The sequence below is a fragment of the Mixophyes fleayi genome, chromosome 5, assembly GCF_038048845.1.
Source record: "Mixophyes fleayi isolate aMixFle1 chromosome 5, aMixFle1.hap1, whole genome shotgun sequence".
In the NCBI taxonomy this organism is placed as follows: domain Eukaryota; kingdom Metazoa; phylum Chordata; class Amphibia; order Anura; family Limnodynastidae; genus Mixophyes; species Mixophyes fleayi.
Window position 1 is genome coordinate 77,419,403 of NC_134406.1, and position 20,704 is coordinate 77,440,106.

The following is a 20,704-nucleotide window of genomic DNA, read 5'->3' on the forward strand; positions in this document are numbered from 1 at the left end:
TAGTTGTAATGAACATGATGCTAAAAAGAATCTGTGTACACTATCATATTGCTGTAAAAGTCCAATCCACAATCCTAATCGCTGACCTTGAAGATAAATATACGTCTCTGCTGACAGCAATGAATAGTACAGCTCATACAGTAAAAAAAAAAACCCCTCCTCTGCTTGCTTACGCTTTATAAATAGACCATTGGAACAAAGCATGTACATTATTTCAATTCCTTTTCTCTATAGATCTTTGGGGCTTCTATGGGGATCCTTTTTAGCTAACGAAAGTTGAGATTAGAGAATTAATGTAAATCGGTTCAGTATAAAATAACAAATTATCATCCATTTGACTCTTCTATGCATTTTCTTTAAATGTCTGCATTTTCTGTTTACAGTAGGTCAACTTCAATTTAGAAATACCTGTAAGAAATGAATCATTGTGCACTTTGCAAATGCTTCAATGGATTGAAGTAGAAAACTAGCAAAATCTGTAATGCCTTGGTAATATTACAGTGCATTATAATTTGCTCTCGGCAACACCTATAGACCAGTTCTAATTGGCACTCCTCTTTTTTTTTTTTCTTCGTTTGAAAAATGCAACATAATGTTGCATATTCAATTCCGATCCGATCCGCGGTAACGCGCGTTACCGTGGAAAATGCGCAGTACTGCTGGTAATACGGTACCGCAATAACGCGGATTTTCATACGCAGCCCTACGGGCTGCGAACGAAAATCCACGTTATTGCAGTACCGCGATTTAGGTTCGCGGCCGTTCAGGCGCGATCCCGCGGATCGGAATTGAATATGCCCCAATGTTTGTTATAGGACATAGCAACATCTAGAATAGCTTGGTGGCATGGCATAGTGTTAAGGTGTGGATACAACATCATTATGGATGTGACCAGGTTTCAGAGTCCTGGAAATATGGCTGAGAGCTGGTAAACTCAGCCTTCCTAAATTTTGTTATAGCCTACAAATAGCATAACGCCATGTCCAACAATTTCCTTCAAAGCGATGTACAGCAAGAATATTGTGCTGTGTACACTATTTTACAATACACGTTGTGACACAATTCTTGTGTGGATAATGGGTGTTTTTGTTTTTTCTCTTTTGTTTGATTAGGGAATAGGGCAGAAGGATCAGAAAGCAAAGCCCAGGACAGAATAAACAATAACAGCAGCAGCACTAGAAACCTCATCAAATCCAAAGCTTTGCCTGTGCTGGACAACAAGATGAAGCAGCTGTCTTTGGAGTGTGCGGATAATGAAACCATCACAGAGCTAAAGTGTGCACACTCTCAGTCCCTTGCCTCAGCAGTGCTGGTCAACATAGGGTGAACAATGTGACGGACGGATTGCAGAGCAGACTGTGCCAAAAACCTTCTCTCAGCACATGCTGAGCACATACTGCTGAGATGTAACCTGAATTCAGTGGAAGATGTATAGCATGAGCTAGTGTGGTGAACAAAGTACAGATGGATTTTCCAGCAGGAGTCTACTATTCTGTTTGCTGTCCTAATTCACCATATATCCTGGAATTAGGGATGAAGAGCAAGATATCTATAATCGGAGCAATAATTAAAACAATACATGTGAGAGCCTTTGCCAAATGGGATAAATCCCAAAATGGGTATTTGTGACAAAACGTTCTGTTCTTTGAGTCTTTGCTATATAGGACTGTATTCTAGTGAGGGGCAGAGATTCAGCATCCTTGTATTATGTGCACATGAATCTCCCATTGAATGTGACTGCCATGTAACACTTCAATGTGAATGGACCTTTGTAAGCAAGTTACTTTTTTAGATACTCGATAGCCATGTATTTTTTTTTTCTGTTAAACCTGTATTTATTGACCTATACTGGAATCATCAATGCGTATTACTATTCAACAGACAATTGATTCTTCCCACTCTTTCGTCAACCACTTGACCACCATTAAACTATGAACCAAACCACCAACCATCATTCACCTGTCCAACAAAGATAACCATCACCAGACTTCTATCTAATACATATCTATCTGAACAGTCCATCACCATCAACTCATTAACTGACTTTATTAGTTCAAAGAGCCTAATATTCTGGTATTTAACAAAATGGAGACACTACCATTAATTTATCCAAACAATCAACTGGCATGTAAACACTTTAGGTAACTGATGCCAATTATTTATCCTATAAATTATTTATCTATAAGCCCACCAACGTACCCACAAGCTAATGGCCCCATAAGCCTATACAATCAGCCTAAAACCACAGCCTATTCTACCAATCCATCATCTTCTGTAAATCTGTTATCAGCCTTTTCACACACATTCATCTATCCAAACAATCTAGACACTCGCAACCCGGTTATCAACCCTCTGTGTTGAAGCTTGTGTCCATTTATTCAACAACCAATCAATCCATATTTCCCAATTTTGTATTTGCACTTGACTGTTTTTTCAATATATCTTTACAATGTATTTGCACAATGTTTTGGTGTGTTACAAAAAACCTTCCATTATTAAAGATAAGCGAGTGAAGGATTTCTTTTGTATTTCAGATTAAAATAAACCTATTTATTTGCTTCTATTTTGGATAAATCTTTAATACGACCCATAATGATTGGCATTAGTTTACTTAGTATTTTTATAGAAAGTTGAAAGTCGATTAAAGACATTTGGCCAACTTCCTAATCAGAAATACAAACAAGAAATGAAGGGGTTACGTATTGTATTTCCAAACACTTTTGGGGGTTGCAACTACTGTCTTTTTTTTGTCTTCTAAACTACAAATCAGACTAATCTTTAACTTGTGCCAATGGAGATAATAATCCCAGTTTCTGTACCTAGACCTGCCCATCCATTAATCACACACAAATAAACTTAAATGAAGGGGAGGCATAATGTACACTGCAAATATGGTGTAATGAATATCTAGGGATTAATCCAAGATTATTTAAATGTTAGTGCAGTTCTCTGATGATCACACTAGATTTTGCTACAGTATTGTAAACGCGCTATACAGTACAGGTGACACCAGGCATAGTGCATGGTCTTAAGGATGCAAGAAGAAGCTGGTTGATATATAGGCAATGATGCTGCTCTATACAGACAGTGGAGTCTATGCATCTAGTTTGTAGTAATAGAATAATTTAGCTTGTTTTCTTTGTTGTTGAAATGTTTGCTTTACTGGATTGTGATAAGTCCCGCTGCTGCTGTCTCTGTTTAGTGTTTTGTCTAAGCCACAACTTGTATGTTTCTGTTGAAAGTGAAGTATATTAAATGGTGTTTCATGCAACTAAAATGTATTATTTCCTGTTTTTGTTGTTACACTGCTGTTATCTACAGTAATCTTAACCATTTTTTTGTAAGGAACTATTTTTTTTGGCTCTGTGCAGTACTCTGTGTTTAATACTTTCTGATTCCTCTCTAACATCAGTTAGAAATATTATTTAAGGAATCATAAACAGCTTCACCCTGTGTTTCCTTTCAAAGCTGATGTCAAGTATGTTAAGTAAACATTCATTGTACTGTGTAAATGGCAGCCATCCTCAGTATCTGTGTCACTGCCAAATAATGCATAATATAATAAATACTGCTTGCATTATTAGTAAAATGCCAGCAAACTGATTCACTGTATACATGTATATAATGCAGTGATTCTCAATGTGTGGCTTGTATTCATTTTGAGTGAGCACTATTTATGTTAACAGATTTATCTAATCTACAGATGCAGCAAGCACTAAATTCACATTTTTCCTGAGTAGTACAGTCATGGCCAAAAGTTTTGGGAACTTTTGGCCATATTATTTTTCACAAAGTCTGCTGCCTCAGTTTTTATGGCAATTTGCATATACACCAGAATGTCATGAAGAGTGATCAGATGAATTGCAATTAATTTTCAAAGTCTCTCATTGCCATGACAAAGAACTTTATCCCAAAAAACATTTCCACTGCATTTCAGCCCTGCCACAAAAGGACCAGCTGACAACAGGTCAGTGATTCTCTCATTAACACAGGTGAGAGTGTTGACGAGGTTAAGACTGCAGATCACTCTGTCATGCTGATTGAGTTAGAATAACAGACTGAATGCTTTAAAAGGAGGGTGGTGCTTGAAATCATTGTTCTTTCTTTGTTAACCTTGGTTACCTGCAAGAAAACATGTGCAGTCATCATTGCTTTGCACAAAAAGGACTTCACAGGCAAGGATATTGCTGCTAGTAAGATTACACCTAAATCAACCATTTATCAGAAAATCAAGAACTTCAAGGAGAGATTGGATTGCTGAGGACTGGAGTAATGTCATTTTCTTTCTTTCAGAGTGTATGGGCATCTGGAAAAACGCTTGTCCGGAGAAAGAAAGGTGAGCGCTCCCATCATCGTCCTGTGTCATGCCAACAGTAAATCATCCTGAGACCATTCATGTGTGAGGTTGCTTCTCAGCCAAGGAAGTGGGCTCACTCACAATTTTGCATAACACAGCCATGAATAAAGAATGGTAGCAAAACATCCTCCAAGAGCACCTTCTCCCAACCATCCAAGAACAGTTTGGCAATGAACAATGCCTTTTCCAGCATGATGGAGCACCTTGCCAAAATGCAAAAGTGATAACTAAGTGGCTCTGGGATCAAAACATGGAAATTTTGGGTCCATGGCCAGGAAACTCCTCAGACCTTAATCCCATTGAGAACTTGTGGGCAATCCTCAAGAGGTGGGTGGACAAACAAAAACCCACAAATTCTGACAGACTTCAAGCATTGATTAGGGAAGAATTGGTGCCCATAAGTCAATATGTGTACCCAGAAGTTGATTGCCAGCATGTCAGGGCGAATTGCAGAGGTCTTCAAAAAGATGGGTCAACACTGCACATATTGACTCTTTGCATAAACTTAATTTAATTGTCAATGAAAGCCTTTGACACTCATGAAGTGCTTGTAATTTTACTTCAGTGTACCATAGCAACATCTGACAAAAAGGTATAAAAACACTGAAGCAGCAAACTTTGTGAAAAGCAATACTTGTGTCATTCTCAAAACTTTTGGCCATGACTGTACTTTATACGGCCAGGTCAATCACTAACATAGTATTAGTTCTACAAGGCTTTTGTAGCCTTTGGGAGTCCTGTAGGATAATTACTGTGATTGGGAGTGATCATTACACTGTGGCCCCACCTTACTGTCCCTCTCATCACCATGTGGCCCCTCATTACTGTCCCTCTCATCACACTGTGCCCTCCTTTATCATTACACTGCATCACACTGTGGTCCCAGCAGTTAAAGAAAAATCACCATGGACCCCATATTTTGTCAAAGGATCTAGGAGAATTTTGAATTATACTGGTCATATACTCCATACGATGAATAATAAGCTCAGTGGTCGAAGTGGAAACTTAGAAGTGGCGGTATGAAAAATGTAATGGGAATGTAAACAAGTGAATGGAATTTTATTATTTTACAATGAAGGCAGTATGAGAAGTAGCTGTATGGCATACTACCATATACACCCCACTTCCACCACTGGCTACCTTTCAATTCACACAAATTGTACCTTATCTTTAACTAAACTTAGGTATTAATCATAATTAACATGTCAAGAAACTGCAGTTCAGGGTTAGCAAGCCCAGTAATAAAAAAACATCAGTCTCCTATCACTACCAGTAGTCCGCCACTACAGTTCCTGACTGCAGCCCTCTACCTACAGAAACATGAAAAAGTGCTGTAATGTAATAATCGTGTTAATATGTCAGTCTTCTGCATTAATCCCATAGTGCAACATTTAAACAAGTAAGACCTCCTCATAATATAAGTCCCACCAGATTCAGGATAGTTGGCAGACTGTCCTGCTCTGTCCTACCTGTTCTCATCACTTTCACCACTTGTGGCTGCTGTGTCTTTAGATCAGTTGCTGCTTGTCTGGCTCCTGGAATGTGGAAGGCCCTATTTGGGAAAAAAAATGGGTACATGAAATTTAGTAATCTCCAACCAGCCCCAGTGTTAAATCAATATAGCACCCAAATTTAGCATCCGTTCAACCAAAACATTAAATTAATAGAATACACATTTAAAAATAGACCTATTTCCCTCCCACAAACAGCTCCTCACACACACACATAATGTACATACACTGGCCCCTCTCTCACACACACATAATGTACATACACTGGCCACACACACACACACACATATTATTTTAATATACTTCCCACCCAACTTACCATTCTCCATCTGCATGCGCTGTGCAGTCTTCTTTCTCTTCACACATGGGACGGCACCTGTCATGTGGTGCACGTTCCATGTGACACGGAGCAGGCCACACATAGAGGAGGGAGGGAGACCAGCCACCTAGCTATAACACCAGCCCCTCCCCCGACTCGTGGAACCCCCCCCCCCCCCGCGACCAGGGCCAGATTAAGGGTATGGAAGCCCCTGGGCTAAGGGGGATCTCCATTCAGCCGTGAGGGCACTTTCTTCCCCCCCCCCCCCCCCCCCCCCCCCGTGATCCAAGCTGCCCGAACCCCTGCTCCCCCCCCCCCAGCACTTACCTCCTTCTCCGGCGCGCTGTATGCTCTGTACTGAGGAGATCTCGTGAGAGTGAGACTCACGAGATCTCCTCAGTAAGGAGACTAAAGCGCGCCGGAGAAGGACCGCAGTGAAAGTGCTCAGCAGCACTGATCGCGCCGGGGGCGCCCCCGCCCCCGACCAATCAATACTGCTGCTGAGCACTTTCAAGGGCCCCCTGGATGCCATAGGCCCCTGGGCTGTAGCCCAGTTAACCCTATGGTTAATCCGGCCCTGCCCGCAACTCACTGCTTCCTCCTGTGATGTGCCCCCCCCCCACGAGTCGCACTGAAGAGGGTGCCACAACTATTTTTTCCTTGTCCCCCCCATCTGCTTTGCCGCTGGGCCCTAGGCAGGTGCCTAGGTTGCATAGCAGTAAATCTGGCCCTGTTTAACCATATAGGCACCGACCACTACAATCTAGCCAGCTGTATGTGTACCAATGCACCCAGTGCCACCCCTCCTCCCTAATGCCCCGATCATTTAAATAATGAATTGAAAGCATAATTTTTAATCAGAGGATTCTATTAGTTAATAGGGGGGAGAAGTGCACAGAGAACCCTTCTGGCCCATTCCTGCTGAAAGTCAGAACCTTTCTTTTTCCACCTTTGTGTGTCTGCCTGTCTCAAATCTGTCTGTATACCAGTGTCTCCCTATGTGCTTCTGTCTACCCGCATTTGTTTCGCTGTCTCCACATTTTGGGTGCCTGACCTTTTATCCCCCCATTGTGTGTATGTATACATCTGTTCCCCCAAGATTCTCCCATCTGCTCACACAACCCACTGTCAACTTGCGTCGCACCTTCTCCCCTCTTGACTTCCACTTCTCCCCACTTCACACCTTTTCTTCCTCCTCTTCTGCTGAAGTTTACAATTTGGTAGGCAGAACCAGTGCTTTTAGCTGATCATCAGAAGGAACATGTACAATCGGGCACAATGCTGTCCAACACCACATAATTGACCCTAAGGGTGACATGTAAGCACAATTTACATTTTTTTGCTGAGTGTTTGAATAGTAAACTTTTCTTACATTATGGGTCTTATTCATCATGCTCAAAATCACAGTTCACTAGTGGGGGTTTGAGACACTGCTGGACAGGGATCATTCATTGAGGAGTTTACATGCACTTCCAATTTATTAACTGGGGAAATCCCTTTAATAAATTGATGATCCTATTTCTTGCTTCAAAGGATTACTGCTGGTGATAATGCTGATATCACAGGTGGTGACTCCTGCTAGCAGAAAAATTGCCTATACATAAAGTATCACTGAGGTAGTTCTACCACCCCAACCCCTGTTCTGTTATTGCCATCTCCGGCTATGGCCTGCTTATCACCATTGTGACTAGTGATCGTGGTGTACTAACCCTGGCTACATTTGTTTTTGTCCCACCTCCATGAGGCCACGTTTAGAATTTTTTTTATTACTGCCATGGCTTTGTGCATCATTAAACACTTTTTCCACACTTCTAGAGACATTGCCTCCTCCTTACCTTTGCTGATCTACAGGAAAAATAAAGGCTATGCAAACAGCCTTCTTTAAATATATACAAATTAAAAATTTTATGTAGCCACAGATGAAATCATCCAACCTAAGAAATCAAACTCAGTTGAAGCACAACTGTTTATACTCAGTAAATCTCAAGGGAATGATTTCCATCCTGTATAACCCGTACTTTGTTCTGAACAACAATGTCCTGAGCACCATGAGGCTTGTTGGGTGAGAGATTTAAACGTCACGGGCCTGATTCATTAAGGATCTTAACTTAAGAAACTTCTTATTTCAATCTCCTGGACAAAACCATGTTACAATGCAAGGGGTGCATATTAGCATTCTGTTTTGCACATAAGTTAAATACTGACTGTTTTTTCATGTAGCACACAAATACTTGATAGCTTATTTGGACACTGACATTTAATGTTGATATTTGTGTGCTACATGAAAAAACAGTCAGTATTTAACTTCTGTGCAAAACAGAATGCTAATATGCACCCCTTGCATTGTAACATGGTTTTGTCCAGGAGACTGAAATAAGAAGTTTCTTAAGTTAAGATCCTTAATGAATCAGGCTCCACCCCACACATTAGAGGTTGGGAACTGGGATTACATCAGAAGCAAAATAGATAAAGCCTCAATCAATGTAGCTGACCGAAAATACATGCAAAATATATACCAGATGGTATTTTGTACCATTTCGTACTAAATTGCAAAGGATGTACCCTCAGTCCTCTGACTTCTGCTGGAGGAGCTGTGGTAGTGTTGGAACATTTCTTCATGTTTGGTGGGAATGTCCTCTGCTAGTCCAGTTGTGGAGGATGATTATTTATCTACAAAATCACAGATTTTCAGTTACCAGCATACCCAGCTGTACTGCTCCTAATAAAATAAATAATTGACTTACCAAGCACAGGGACTTAAGTAATGCAGTCAAACTCTAAACATTAGAGAATGGAAAAAACAGGCCCCTCTGAATAGAAATCCATGTTAAATCGATTATAGTTTGTCTCCTCTATGGAATACCTATCCACTGATAGGTAGGTGTCTACATGCAGCTCAGAGCCTATTGTACCAATACAAAACTCCACTCTCCCGTGAATTTTCAGAGTCTTGGGTTTCCTCTCTGCCCTTCCCATGACCATTCTATCCACTCCCCTTCCCTCTCCCCCTCCCACCCATGACCCCATACTCACTGAAATTCTAAAAAATTATGAACATGTATTAAACTAGTATTTAAGGGAACGTTACCCTTTACTTCTCAGGTTTACCAGCCTATTTGTGTGTTTTGATACAATCATGTTTCTCATATGTCCAATTGGGGGACACTGTGATACATAGGGGGTATAGTAGGTGGTACCAGGAGTCCAGGCACTTGAACAGGTAAGTCTGTGAGTGTAACTCCACACTTGCTATATACCTCCCACAGGAAGGATATTCAGTTTAGTTTTTGTACCTTAGGAGTTGGGCATGTTTTCCAGGGCTCCTGCCCTGGATTTAATTGTATTTAATATTTGTTTTTACTTTTTACAGGGGGGGGGAGGGGATCGAGTGCTGGGCTCAGGGATGCCTCCCTAGGGGTGGACAGCCTGCTGACTCTCTCCTCCCCCCCCCCAGGTCCGTAAACCAGGGTGAGTAGCTTTGACAGCTATATCACCCCCAGAAAGCTAGGGGTTTAATGTCCACTTCAGATGTTTCATAAGAGGAAGAAGGTGAGGTTCACCGAGATTCTGGGTAGAAGGAATCGGCCAGTGTGGAAGATTCATCCACAATGCAGGGTGTAGAGGACCTGGTGTTGGGAGTGCGCCAGACTTTAAGCTTCACCAACCCGGGGGTATCCTAGGAAGCTGTTTTTTCCTCTATTTAAAAGACAGGTGAAACAACTTATTTCCATTCCTCCATCGCCTCAATTAATGGAAATTATTTCAGATGCCTGGAAAAAGCCTGATTGGCATTTTAGCTAGTCAGGAAAATTTAAAACTCTCTACCCTCTTCCAGCTGAAGATTGTGACAGATGGGAGGCACTTCCAAGGGTGGACCCTCCAATAGCTAGATTGACTAGAACAACCACCTTACCAGTAGAGGGAGTTATTTCCCTCAAAAATGCCATGGACAAAAAATGTGATTTTGTTTGCTCAAGTCAGGTTACGAAGCAGGGGGTAGTATGTTCAGTTCACGTCCTGGGTCAATAAGGTTGTCCAAAGGTCTTTGGGATGGAGCCTCTAGTGACAAATTAATGGTACTTTCTGATCATATTAGAGAGGCTTCGGAGTTTGTAGGTCAGGATTAATTGGATGTCAATTCTCCTGCGGCTAAGCTCTTGGCATTAGTCATAGCAGTGAGTTATTCTCTACGGTTGCATTCTTGGACTGCGGATATGGATTCCAAACACACTGTGGAGGCTCTTCCTTTTGATTGATGGCATCTCCCTCTTTGGAGTTAGATTAGACCAGCTCATGTTGGAAGCTATGGGAGGTAAAAGCCCATTTTTGCCTGTAACTCAGATCAGGCCTAGACAGTCTAGATTGCGGTCCTTCCAGAGATCCAGAGGATCCCCTGCTAGGGGTCAGTCAAATGCCCCCGCTAGGGGCGGTTTCCCTAGGGGCCGAGGTCCCTCATGTAGGGGACATCCTAAGCCAACAGAGTCGGCCTCAGCATGACGTGACCTCCATACACAGAGCTGTAGTGGGGGTACATCTTCTGCTTTTTCGGGACAGCTGACTGGTATCATTAGACCCATGGATCAGGGGTATTGTCACGAGGGGGTATGTCATATACTTGCCTCGGTTTCCTCGTTGCCGGTTTTTCACCACATGGCTTCCAGCCTGCAGTATTCGGCGCAAGGCCCTGCAGATAGCAATACAGAACTTGGACGCGGGAGTCATCATTCCAGTTACGCCACTGGAAAGAGGTTTGGGGTTTTACTCAAACCTTTTCTTAGTCCCAAAGCCGGATGGCTCTTTCAGACCAATATTAAATTTAAAGACCTTAAACTTACAGGTCACAGTCAAGGAATTCAAGAGGAAAACTCTTAGGTCAGTGATTGCGGCCATGGAACAGGGAGTTTTTAGCTTCCCTGAATAGAAGGAACGCTTACCAGCATAATACCCATTGGCAGTTCCATCAGTGCTTACTATGCTTTGCAGTAAGGGAAAATCATTTCCAATTCAGGGCGTTACCATTCACTCCAAGGGTATTTACAAAGGTAATGGCATTAATGGCGGCACTTTTCCACTCGAAGGGTGTCACAATAATTCCTTACTTGGATGACCTTCTTTTGAAAGCTCCATCGGCTCCGATCCTGTCACAACACATTCATTTGACCAGATCTTTCCAAGAGGAGCATGGTTAGATAATCAACCTGCCAAAGTCATCTTTAATCCCATTGCAGAAGATGCGGATTCTAGGGTTAGATTTCGACACCAGGCGTCAGAGAGTGTTTCTCCCAGAAGACAAGATTCTATCGCTCCAGTCCAGGATCAGAGACCTCTTAAGCAAGCATCAGGTGTCCTGCAGTGATGCATGAGGATGCTGGGGACAATGATGTCAATCTTCGAAGCAGTGCCTTAAGCCCAGTTTCATTTGTGGGCTCTGCAGTGGGAAATCCTACGCAAGTGGTCAGGCTCTCACATCTGGACAGGCAGATGATCATTCTATCATCTCAGGTCCGCCTGTTACTCACTTGGTGGCTGCTCAGGTCACATCTCTCACAGGGATGATCTCTTCAGACCTGGGAATGGACTGTTGTCAACCACAGAAGCAAGTCTGCCAGGTTGGGGGGGATTCATTTCAACCCGCAGATTCCAGGGTCGGTGGGACCCACTGGAGTTGGCTCTTCCCACAAACGTGTTGGAGCTATGAGCTATATACAGGGTACTGGTACAGGCTCAGTTGTTTCAGTCAATCAGAATCCAGTCGGACAATGCAACGGCAGTAGCATACCTCAATCATCAGGGAGCAAAGCGACCAGGATAATGCTGTAGGCAGAGAAACACATTTCAATTAAATTGGCTATATTCATTCCAGGTGTACTATAGTTCATCCGGGAGAATGGTTCCTTCATCCGGAAGTCTTAGATCTCCTGGTTTATCACTGTGGTTGTCCAGAAATAGATCTGATGGCCTCGCGGTTGAACTGCAAGGTTCCTCTCTTTTGCTCAAATGCTCAAAGACCAGGGACCCCGCGGCGGGATTCATGGATGCTCTAGTGCTTCCTTGGCGGTTTTCACCTAGTTTACTTATTCCCTCCCCTTCCTATGATCCCAAAAGTTCTCAAGAAACTGAAGAGGGAACAGGTGAAGGCCATCTTAGTGGATCCGAACTTTCCACACCGAGCCTGGTACTCAGACCTGCTAGGAAAGGTAGTAGTACTGCCGTTCAGACAACCTCTCAGGCCAGACTTAATCATTCAGGGTCCCCCTGCGGTGCCACTCATTAGGTCAACTGATTTTAACGGTGTGGCTATTAAGACCATGATTCTGAAGGCCAAGGGTTTATCAAACTAAGGTAGTTAAGACCATGATCAAGGCCAGAAAGACTTCATCGGCAGCCAATTATTACAGAACATGGAACACTTATGTTTTATGGTGTGAATCAAATCACTTTCACACTTCCTGTGGCTTCTTTTAGTGGTGTCTTCAGCACGCCGAGTTTCTGAGTTGGGGGCTTTATCTTGCTCTCCTTCCTTTTTGGCTTTTCATGAAGACAGGTCGGTGCTTCACACCAAGCTTTCATTTGTCCTTAAGGTTGTTTCCCGTTTTCATTTAAACCAGGAATTTTTTGTCCCTGCCTTTCCTTAAAGTTCTAGGTCACGTGATCAGTATTTGTTGCTTTTAGATGTAGTCAAGGCTCTTAGGTGCAATGTGGACCGCACAGCTGGTTTGTGCAAAACCACAGATCTTTTGTGTTTTATGACACAAAGAAAAAAGATTGGTCTGCTTTTAAAGTCTCTTTAGCTCCACCGTCAAGCTGGCTTACTTAAGGTTGGATAGACCCTTGCCAGGAGGTTTGTTGGTTCATTCCACTAGGACTGTGGGTGCTTCCTGGGCGGCGCGTCACGGAGCTTCTGCTTAACAGCTGTACTGGGCGGCTATGTGGACATCTGTTTACATGTTTGTAAAATTCTATAGGTTACAAGGCTTTGCATCACAGGATGCCAGCTTTGGCTGTAGGGTTCTGTGTGCAGCTGTGTCAGAGCAGTCCCTCCTTTAGGGGGCATCTTTGGTAGGTCCCCTATGTATCGCAGTGTCCACCAATTGGACATATGAGAAAAAGAGGATTTATGTACTTACGTTAAATCCGTTTCTCTGATTCCGTCTGGGGGACACTGCTTACCATGGGTTGTGGAGGGAGCTTGGGAAGTTGGCACCTAACTAGTTAACTTTTAGTACTGCCGACAGAACCCTCCCCTCTACAATCCCCCTGCCCCGTCTTGCTCAGTTAATTAAAAAGCCCAAGGAGAAAAGGCCAGTCAAACAAGAGCACAAAGAAGAAAAGCAGAAGGGAGGTATCGCAGTGTCCCCCAGACGGAATCAAAGAAACGGATTTAACATAAGTACATAAATCCTCTTTTCTCTTTTATCCAGTCTGGGGAACACTGCTTACCATGGGGATGTTCTAAAGCAGCCCCCTAAGGGTGGGACTACTCTTAAAGCCCCCCCCCGTAAAGCATTACGAGCAAAATTTGCATCCGCGGATGCAAAAACATTAAACTGGTAAAATTTTGTAAAGGTGTGGACAGAGGACCAGGTGGCTGCCCTACAAAGCTGGTCTGCAGAAGCCCCATTTCTCGCTGCCCACGATGCCCCTACCAATCTGGTGGAATGGGCCGTAAGTCTCTCCGGCACAGGACGGTTAGCCTTTATGTAAGCTTGCTTGATGGTTGCCATAATCCATCTTGCAATGGACTGTTTTGAGGCTGGCCAGCCTCTCTTATTGGCATCATAAAGAACAAACAGGGAATCAGTACGTCTAATCTGAGAAGTTCTTTTGACATAAATGCGGAGAGCCCTAACCACATCTAACTTGTCCATAGACTGTTGATCCGAATGGGAGGTAGATGAGAAGACCGGAACTACGATTTCCTGGTTCAGATGAAAAGCCGAAACTACTTTTGGAACGAAGGAAGGGAGGGTTCTTAACACGCGCTCTGTCCTCGTGGAAAACCAGATATGGTTCCCGACAAGACAGAGCTCCTAAGTCCGAAACTCTACGTGCAGATGCAATAGCCAAAAGAAAGAGGACCTTCCAGGTCAACCACTTCAAATCTGCCAGAAACAATTGCTCAAAAGGAGGCCCTTTAAGCATATCCAGTACCAGGTTGAGATCCCATGGTGCTGTAGACGGAAAATAGGGAGGTTGAATATGCAAGACTCCCTGGAGGAAAGTCCTAATATCTGGTAAATCCGCTAATTTCAGGTGAAAAAAAACTGAAAGAGCCGATACCTTTAGAGAACCTAACTGAAGCCCTGTTTCCAGGCCATACTGAAGGAAAGCCAACAAGCAAGGGAGACAAAAGGAGGACGAGAGACATGTCCTATTTTCACACCATCTGATGTAGGCTCTTCAAATCCGGCGATAGATGCGAGCTGAAACTGGCTTTCTGGCTCGCATCATAGTGTTCACTAAGCTGGAGGAAAAACCTCTAGCCCTCCAGAGGCTGGCTTCAACAGCCATGCCGTTAAAGTGAGCTGAGGTAAATTCTGGTGATGGAAGGGACCCTGCAGAAGAAGGTCGTCTTGAGACGGAAGACGGAAACACTGGTCTTCCGCCATAGAGATTATGTCCGCGTACCAGACTCGGCGCGGGCATGAGGGAGCTATTAGAATTACTGGCAGACCGCCCTGCCTTACTCGTCTGAGTACGCGAGGAAGCATGGGGATCGGAGGAAACAGGTATCCCAACCTGAACTCCCATGGCATTGTCATAATGTCCACTGCCACCGCTAAGGGGTCTCTTGCCCTTGCGCAAAACTTCTGAACCTTTTTGTTGTGTCTGGAGGCCTTGAAATCTATGTCCGGAAGACACCACCTCTGAACCAGAGACTGGAAAACTTCCGGATGGAGTGACCATTCCCCTAGCATCATCTGGTTTCGACTTAGGTAGTCGGCCTCCCAATTTCTTATTCCTGGAATGTATACTGCCAATATTGCTGGAACATGCTGTTCTGCCCAAACCAGAATTTGAGCTGCAATATTCATTGCAGCTGCACTCCTGGTTCCTCCCTGCCTGTTGACATATGCCACGGCCGTGGCATTGTCGGACTGAACTCTGACAGGGTGGCCCCGGAGGAGGGACTGGGATCCCCGGAGGGCCAAAAGAATAGCCTTCAACTCTAGCACATTTATTGACAGGGCTGATTCCTGAACTGACCAAAGCCCCTGGAGCCGGAGGTGCAGGATTACCGCCCCCCAACCTTTCAGGCTGGCGTCCGTCGTGGCTATGATCCATGACAATGGAGCGAAGGACCTGCCCACTGTCATGTGATCCTGAATCAGCCACCACTGAAGCGATTCTTGCGCCTTCGGAGATAGAGAGATCCTCTGAAGGTCCAAGCGTAGATGGGATCCTGACCATTTCGTCAAAAGATCCCACTGAAAACATTGAGAATGGGCTCGACCGAAGGGGATAGTCTCGAAGGATGCCACCATCTTTCCCAGCAGCCGCATGCACAAGTGCATTAAGGGGCTGGGAGAAGACAAGACCTGAGTTGTTATGCTCTGAATAGAACTGACCTTCTCGGCAGGAAGGAATACCCTCTGCTGGCTGGTGTCCATAATGAGCCCTAGGAAAACCATGCGTTGACACGGAACCATCTGGGATTTCTTTCAATTTATTAGCCATCCATGGCCCTCAAAAACCACCAAGGTGAGGGATAAGTGATGATGTAAGCCATTTGCTGTGGAGGATTTGATGAGCAGGTCGTCAAAATAAGGCACCTGAACTCCCTGAAGGTGAAGACATGCTGCCATTACTGACATGATCTTCGTGAAAACCCTCGGCGCTGTTGAGAGGCCGAAGGGGAGGGCCCGAAACTGATAGTGGAAGGATCCCACCGAGAATCTTAGGAGGGACTGATGGTGGATCCAAATGGGAATGTGAAGGTATGCGTCTTTTATGTCTATGGACGCCATAAACTGATCCTTCTCTAAGCCGTTTATCACCGACCTTAGGGATTCCATCCGAAATTTGTCCACCCGTAAGTGCACATTGAGGCCCTTTAGGTTTAGGATGGGACGAAAGGAGCCATCCGGCTTCTTGACCAGAAACAGGTTTGAATAAAACCCCTGTCCCTTCTGGAAATCTGGGACCCTGCAGATAACTCTTTGAGAAAGAAGAGAGGCGACACAGTCCTGTATCGCCTGCCTTCTTTATGGATCTCGGGGGAGCGGAAGTCATGAAGAAGCGATGTGGAACCGGGCCCAGCAGGTCTATTCTGTACCCCTCTGATATAATGCCCCGAATCCCAAGGATCTTGGGAGGACACTGCCCACTGTTCTTGAAACAAAGACAGACATCCCCCCACTGGCGCCCCTTCCAGGAGAACAGAGTGGTCGTCAGGACGCAGGCTTCTCCTAAATCTTGGAGGCCTGGCGCCTAGCTGCAAACGAGGATCTCCCCCTGGCAGAGGAGCCTCGAGAATTGGGCTGTCTGCCTCTAAAGGACTGTCCTCTAGGCAAGGAGGTCCCCCGAAAGGGCTGACGAAAGGAGCTGACCCGAGGGTTTCGGCTCCTGCTAGGGAATACTGGCAAGGAAGTGCTTTTGTCCCCCGTTGCCTGTGAGATCAGGGTATCCAATTCCGGGCCGAACAAACCTGCTGCAGAAAAAAGAATGGTTTCCACAGACTTTTTTGATTCCGCATCTCCTTCCCAGGATTTCAGCCATAATGTTCTTCTTGCTGAAATAGATGCAGCCTGAATAGAAGAGGGTACAGCCGCTGTGTTCTGGGCCGCCTCATAAAGGTACCCCGATGCCTCCTTCAAATGCAAAGCCAGGGGAAGTAAATCAGAGTCCTGTAAGGCCTCTGCCAGCTGGTCTGCCCATGCTTCCATAGCTCTAGCAGCCCAAGCTGAAGCAAATGTGGGCCTGAAGGAAGAACCCGCAGCGGAAAATTTAGATTTCAGCTGGGATTCCACTCTGCGGTCATTGACGTCCTGCAGAGATGCAGAACCAGGAGCTGGGAGTAAAGTGTGCTTGGTCAATCGGGCTATTGGAATATCCACTTTTGGAATACTCTCCCAGCGAACCACATCTTCCTCCTGCAATGGATACAAGGAAGAGAACCTTTTGGGAACAGAGAACCTTTTATCAGGCTGTTTCCAGGCTCCTTCTGCAATATCCTTAAGCTCTACGGAAGGGGGGAAACGAATAGCATTTCTTTTGGCCTTCTTAAAGAGACTTCTGTCTCTAGGAATAGGATCCTCCGGTTCTGGGAGGTCCAACGCCTGTCTTACTGCTAAAATCAAATCATTAATAAATTGGCTTTTAGAGCTTTCTTCCTGTCCCAAAGTTTGAACCTGGTCAGGATCAGAATTAATTTCCCCCTCTTCCTCTGAAAACTCCTCAGAATCTGAAAGGACCATAAGGGGATTATCAGATCTAGGCCTCCTTCTTTTAGCAGGCGGAATGTTTGGGGATTCAAGTAACCCTTTATAAATGCTGCAAACCACGCCGGTTCTGTGGGAACAGGGCTTGGTCTGTATGTAGAGAGGAAGGTCCTGGTATAGACGTTCCAATAGAACCTGTGGTAACAGGGAGGCCCAACTGCGTAGTAGTATTATTAGCTACCAAAGTTGCCACAGTAGATAGCAATTGATTGGATTGAAAAACCATCTGTGCTAAAGAGGAAACTGACTGTGTCAGGGAGGCGACCCAGGCCGGTTCCTCCGTCAGTGGGGCTGAAATATGCTGGGTTTGCGCAGGGGGGACCCCTGCTTCGCAGACAGAGCAGAGCGCCAACGGGTCCTTCTGCCCACAAGGTAATTTTACACTACATTTAGAACATGTAAAATATTTTGCAATAGGGCCCTTTCCCTTATCTGACATTTCTTAATAAAAGGAAGGCACACCAAGCACACAGACTTAAATTGTTAAATTTAGCTGAGTAGAGAGAGAGATATAAATGTGTGGAGAGAATAGTGTAACAACAAGTAATCAACTAATGTAGATATAAAAGTTGTACTTGAAGTTATCTTAAACACAAATAATAGTTAAGCAAGTAGGAGAACTATGATATAACCCCTACTAGCCCCAATTGTACACAGCAATACAAAGTATGTGTTTAAGTAAATCAGATACTTAGCCCATAGGCCAAACAGGGGAGAAGTCCAACAGCAGTATCCAGGTGCCTGCTCCCTCAGATCTGTTCTCTCTTCCCGGGCTTATCCTTGGCGCCAGAAGACTGGGACAAACCATCTCTCTCTCTGGAAGGAGGGGGGAGCTCTATGTCTTAGCTCCCCCCCTTCAGTAAGGCTGTTTCTGTTGTCCGTATCAAAAAAATAAAAACTGGTTATGTGGCAGAGTAGTGGAGACCTCCAGAGCGGAGGTCTCCGCAGCGGATGATACCCGATGCCCCCTCCTATGTATGAGGGGGGATCCTGGTATAGCCCCCTTCTCCTCTCCTCTGTAGCGCCGCTCTGACCCGATCCAAGATGGCCGCCGGCATATTAACTATCCGATAACCGGCGCTCTAGGCCTGCAGTGGCAGCGCCGGTTATCGGGGGGGCTCCAGGAGTGACAGTGGTCCGGAGAGACCGCTTGTCACTCCTAAATCAGGCACCTATTCTTCCTGTCCCTGTCAGATGAGAGCCAGCAGCTCTAGCTGTGAGTGTGTTCTCTATAATAGAACACACTCCAGCTCTGCCACCTGTAAAAAAAATACAAGAATAAAATGAAATAAAAATGAAAAAAAATTACATTAAGCACTAAAAAACACTGCCCAACTCCCTGGGCACCTAAAAAAGAGGGGGTAGGGGGATTATAGATGGGAGGGGTCTGTCGGCAGCACTAAAGTTAACTAGTTAGGTGCCAACTCCCCAAGCTCCCTCCACAACCCATGGTAAGCAATGTCCCCCAGACTGGATGAAAGAGAAATAGGATTTTTGTACTCACCATAATATCCCTTTCTCTTAGTCCATTGGGGGACACTGCGCACCCATCTTTGAATGTTGTATGGTTGACTGTGTTGCTGTGGTTAGCTAACCTAGTTGACCTCCTTCAGGCTTTGTTAGACATAAACTAAATATTCTTCCTGTGGGAGGGTTATAGCAGGGGTGGAGTTACACTCACAGACTTAACTGTTTAAGTGCCTAGACTCCTGGTACCACCTACTATACCCCTATGTATTGCAGTGTCCCTGAATGGACTACGAAAAAGGATTTTACGGTGAGTACGAAAATGCTATTTTTGTCCATTTGAAACATTGCTGCTCTTTGTCTTGCTAGTGTACTCCCCTACATGTCAATTTTTCTATACAAAGAGAAAAAAAAAAGTTATGTTATGCTGCAGGGTGGCAAATGTAAAATGTACGATCTCATTCAGATTTTGGGGATTGCAAACTGAGGCCTAAGTCTATATAACAGTTATTTGGATAGCTCTTAAAACACTTTGACACATACATTTGATACATACAGGGCCTGATTTAGAGTTGTAAACTTAAATCATACTTGCTCATTTGTGTCATTTTGGCCTGCGAAACCGGATCATTATCCCATGGGGCGGGGGGAAAAAATTATTCAATTCACGGCAATTTGCCGTGTTGTTGTATTACATTGTAATATAGATGCTGGTGTATCATCATCATTTATTTATATAGCGCCACTAATTCCGCAGCACTGTACAGAGAACTCATTCACATCAGTCCCTGCCCCATTGGAGCTTAGTCTAAATTCCCTAACATACACACACACACACACACACACAGACAGAGAGAGAGACTAGGGTCATTTTTGATAGCAGCCAATTAACCTACTAGCATGTTTTTGGAGTGTGGGAGAAAACCGGAGCACCCGGAGGAAACCCACACAAACACGGGGAGAACATACAAACTCCACACAGATAAGGCCATGGTGTATGAATGTAACATAACAATACACCTCAGTAGATAATATACTGTATTATTGTACAACTGTTTATTGTAGATATTGGTGCATAGATACGTCCAGAGCAAAGATGCATCATTCGCATCACAAACACTACACTCAGGTAAATAACATATTATTATGCTATATTATATTGTAGATACAGGTGTGTAGATGAGTCTAGAGCCAAAGCATGTCATGTGTATAACATAATACTACACTTCAGTAGATGAAATAAGGCTTGACGAGCTCTATACCTTTCAGTGTTATTTAGCAGCTGGCCTGACTATGTTTATTCCAGTTACTGTTGCCTTCTTGTCAGCTCGATCTAAATTACTTAACAGCACATTGAACCTTGAAGCGGATGGTCTACAGCAGCAGAGGACCAATGGGTTCCACTCCTGTCAGCTAAGAACAGGAAACAGATTATAGTGGACACAGTCTCACTAAAACTGGACAGATGAAGACTGGAATAAATCATTGGGTTTCAATGTTATACAGTGAACAGCTCAGTCTCGTCTGATGAATCTCGATTTCTGCTGCGCCATGCAGATTATCACATCAGGAGTTTTCTTAAAGAACATGAATTCATGGATACAGGTAT

The 20,704-nt window shown here is 44.2% G+C and overlaps 1 protein-coding gene across 1 annotated transcript in view; it reads left to right on the top strand.

Moving 5' to 3' along the window:
• Positions 1-3,277, top strand: part of SH3BP5 (SH3 domain binding protein 5) — a 54,240-nt gene extending 50,963 nt beyond the window's left edge. The window contains exon 9 of the mRNA XM_075212425.1: positions 1,113-3,277. Within this exon, the coding sequence (XP_075068526.1) occupies positions 1,113-1,327 (215 nt within the window). The 3' untranslated portion in view covers positions 1,328-3,277. The remainder of the gene's footprint in view (positions 1-1,112) is intronic.
• The last annotated feature ends 17,427 nt before the right edge of the window (positions 3,278-20,704 follow it).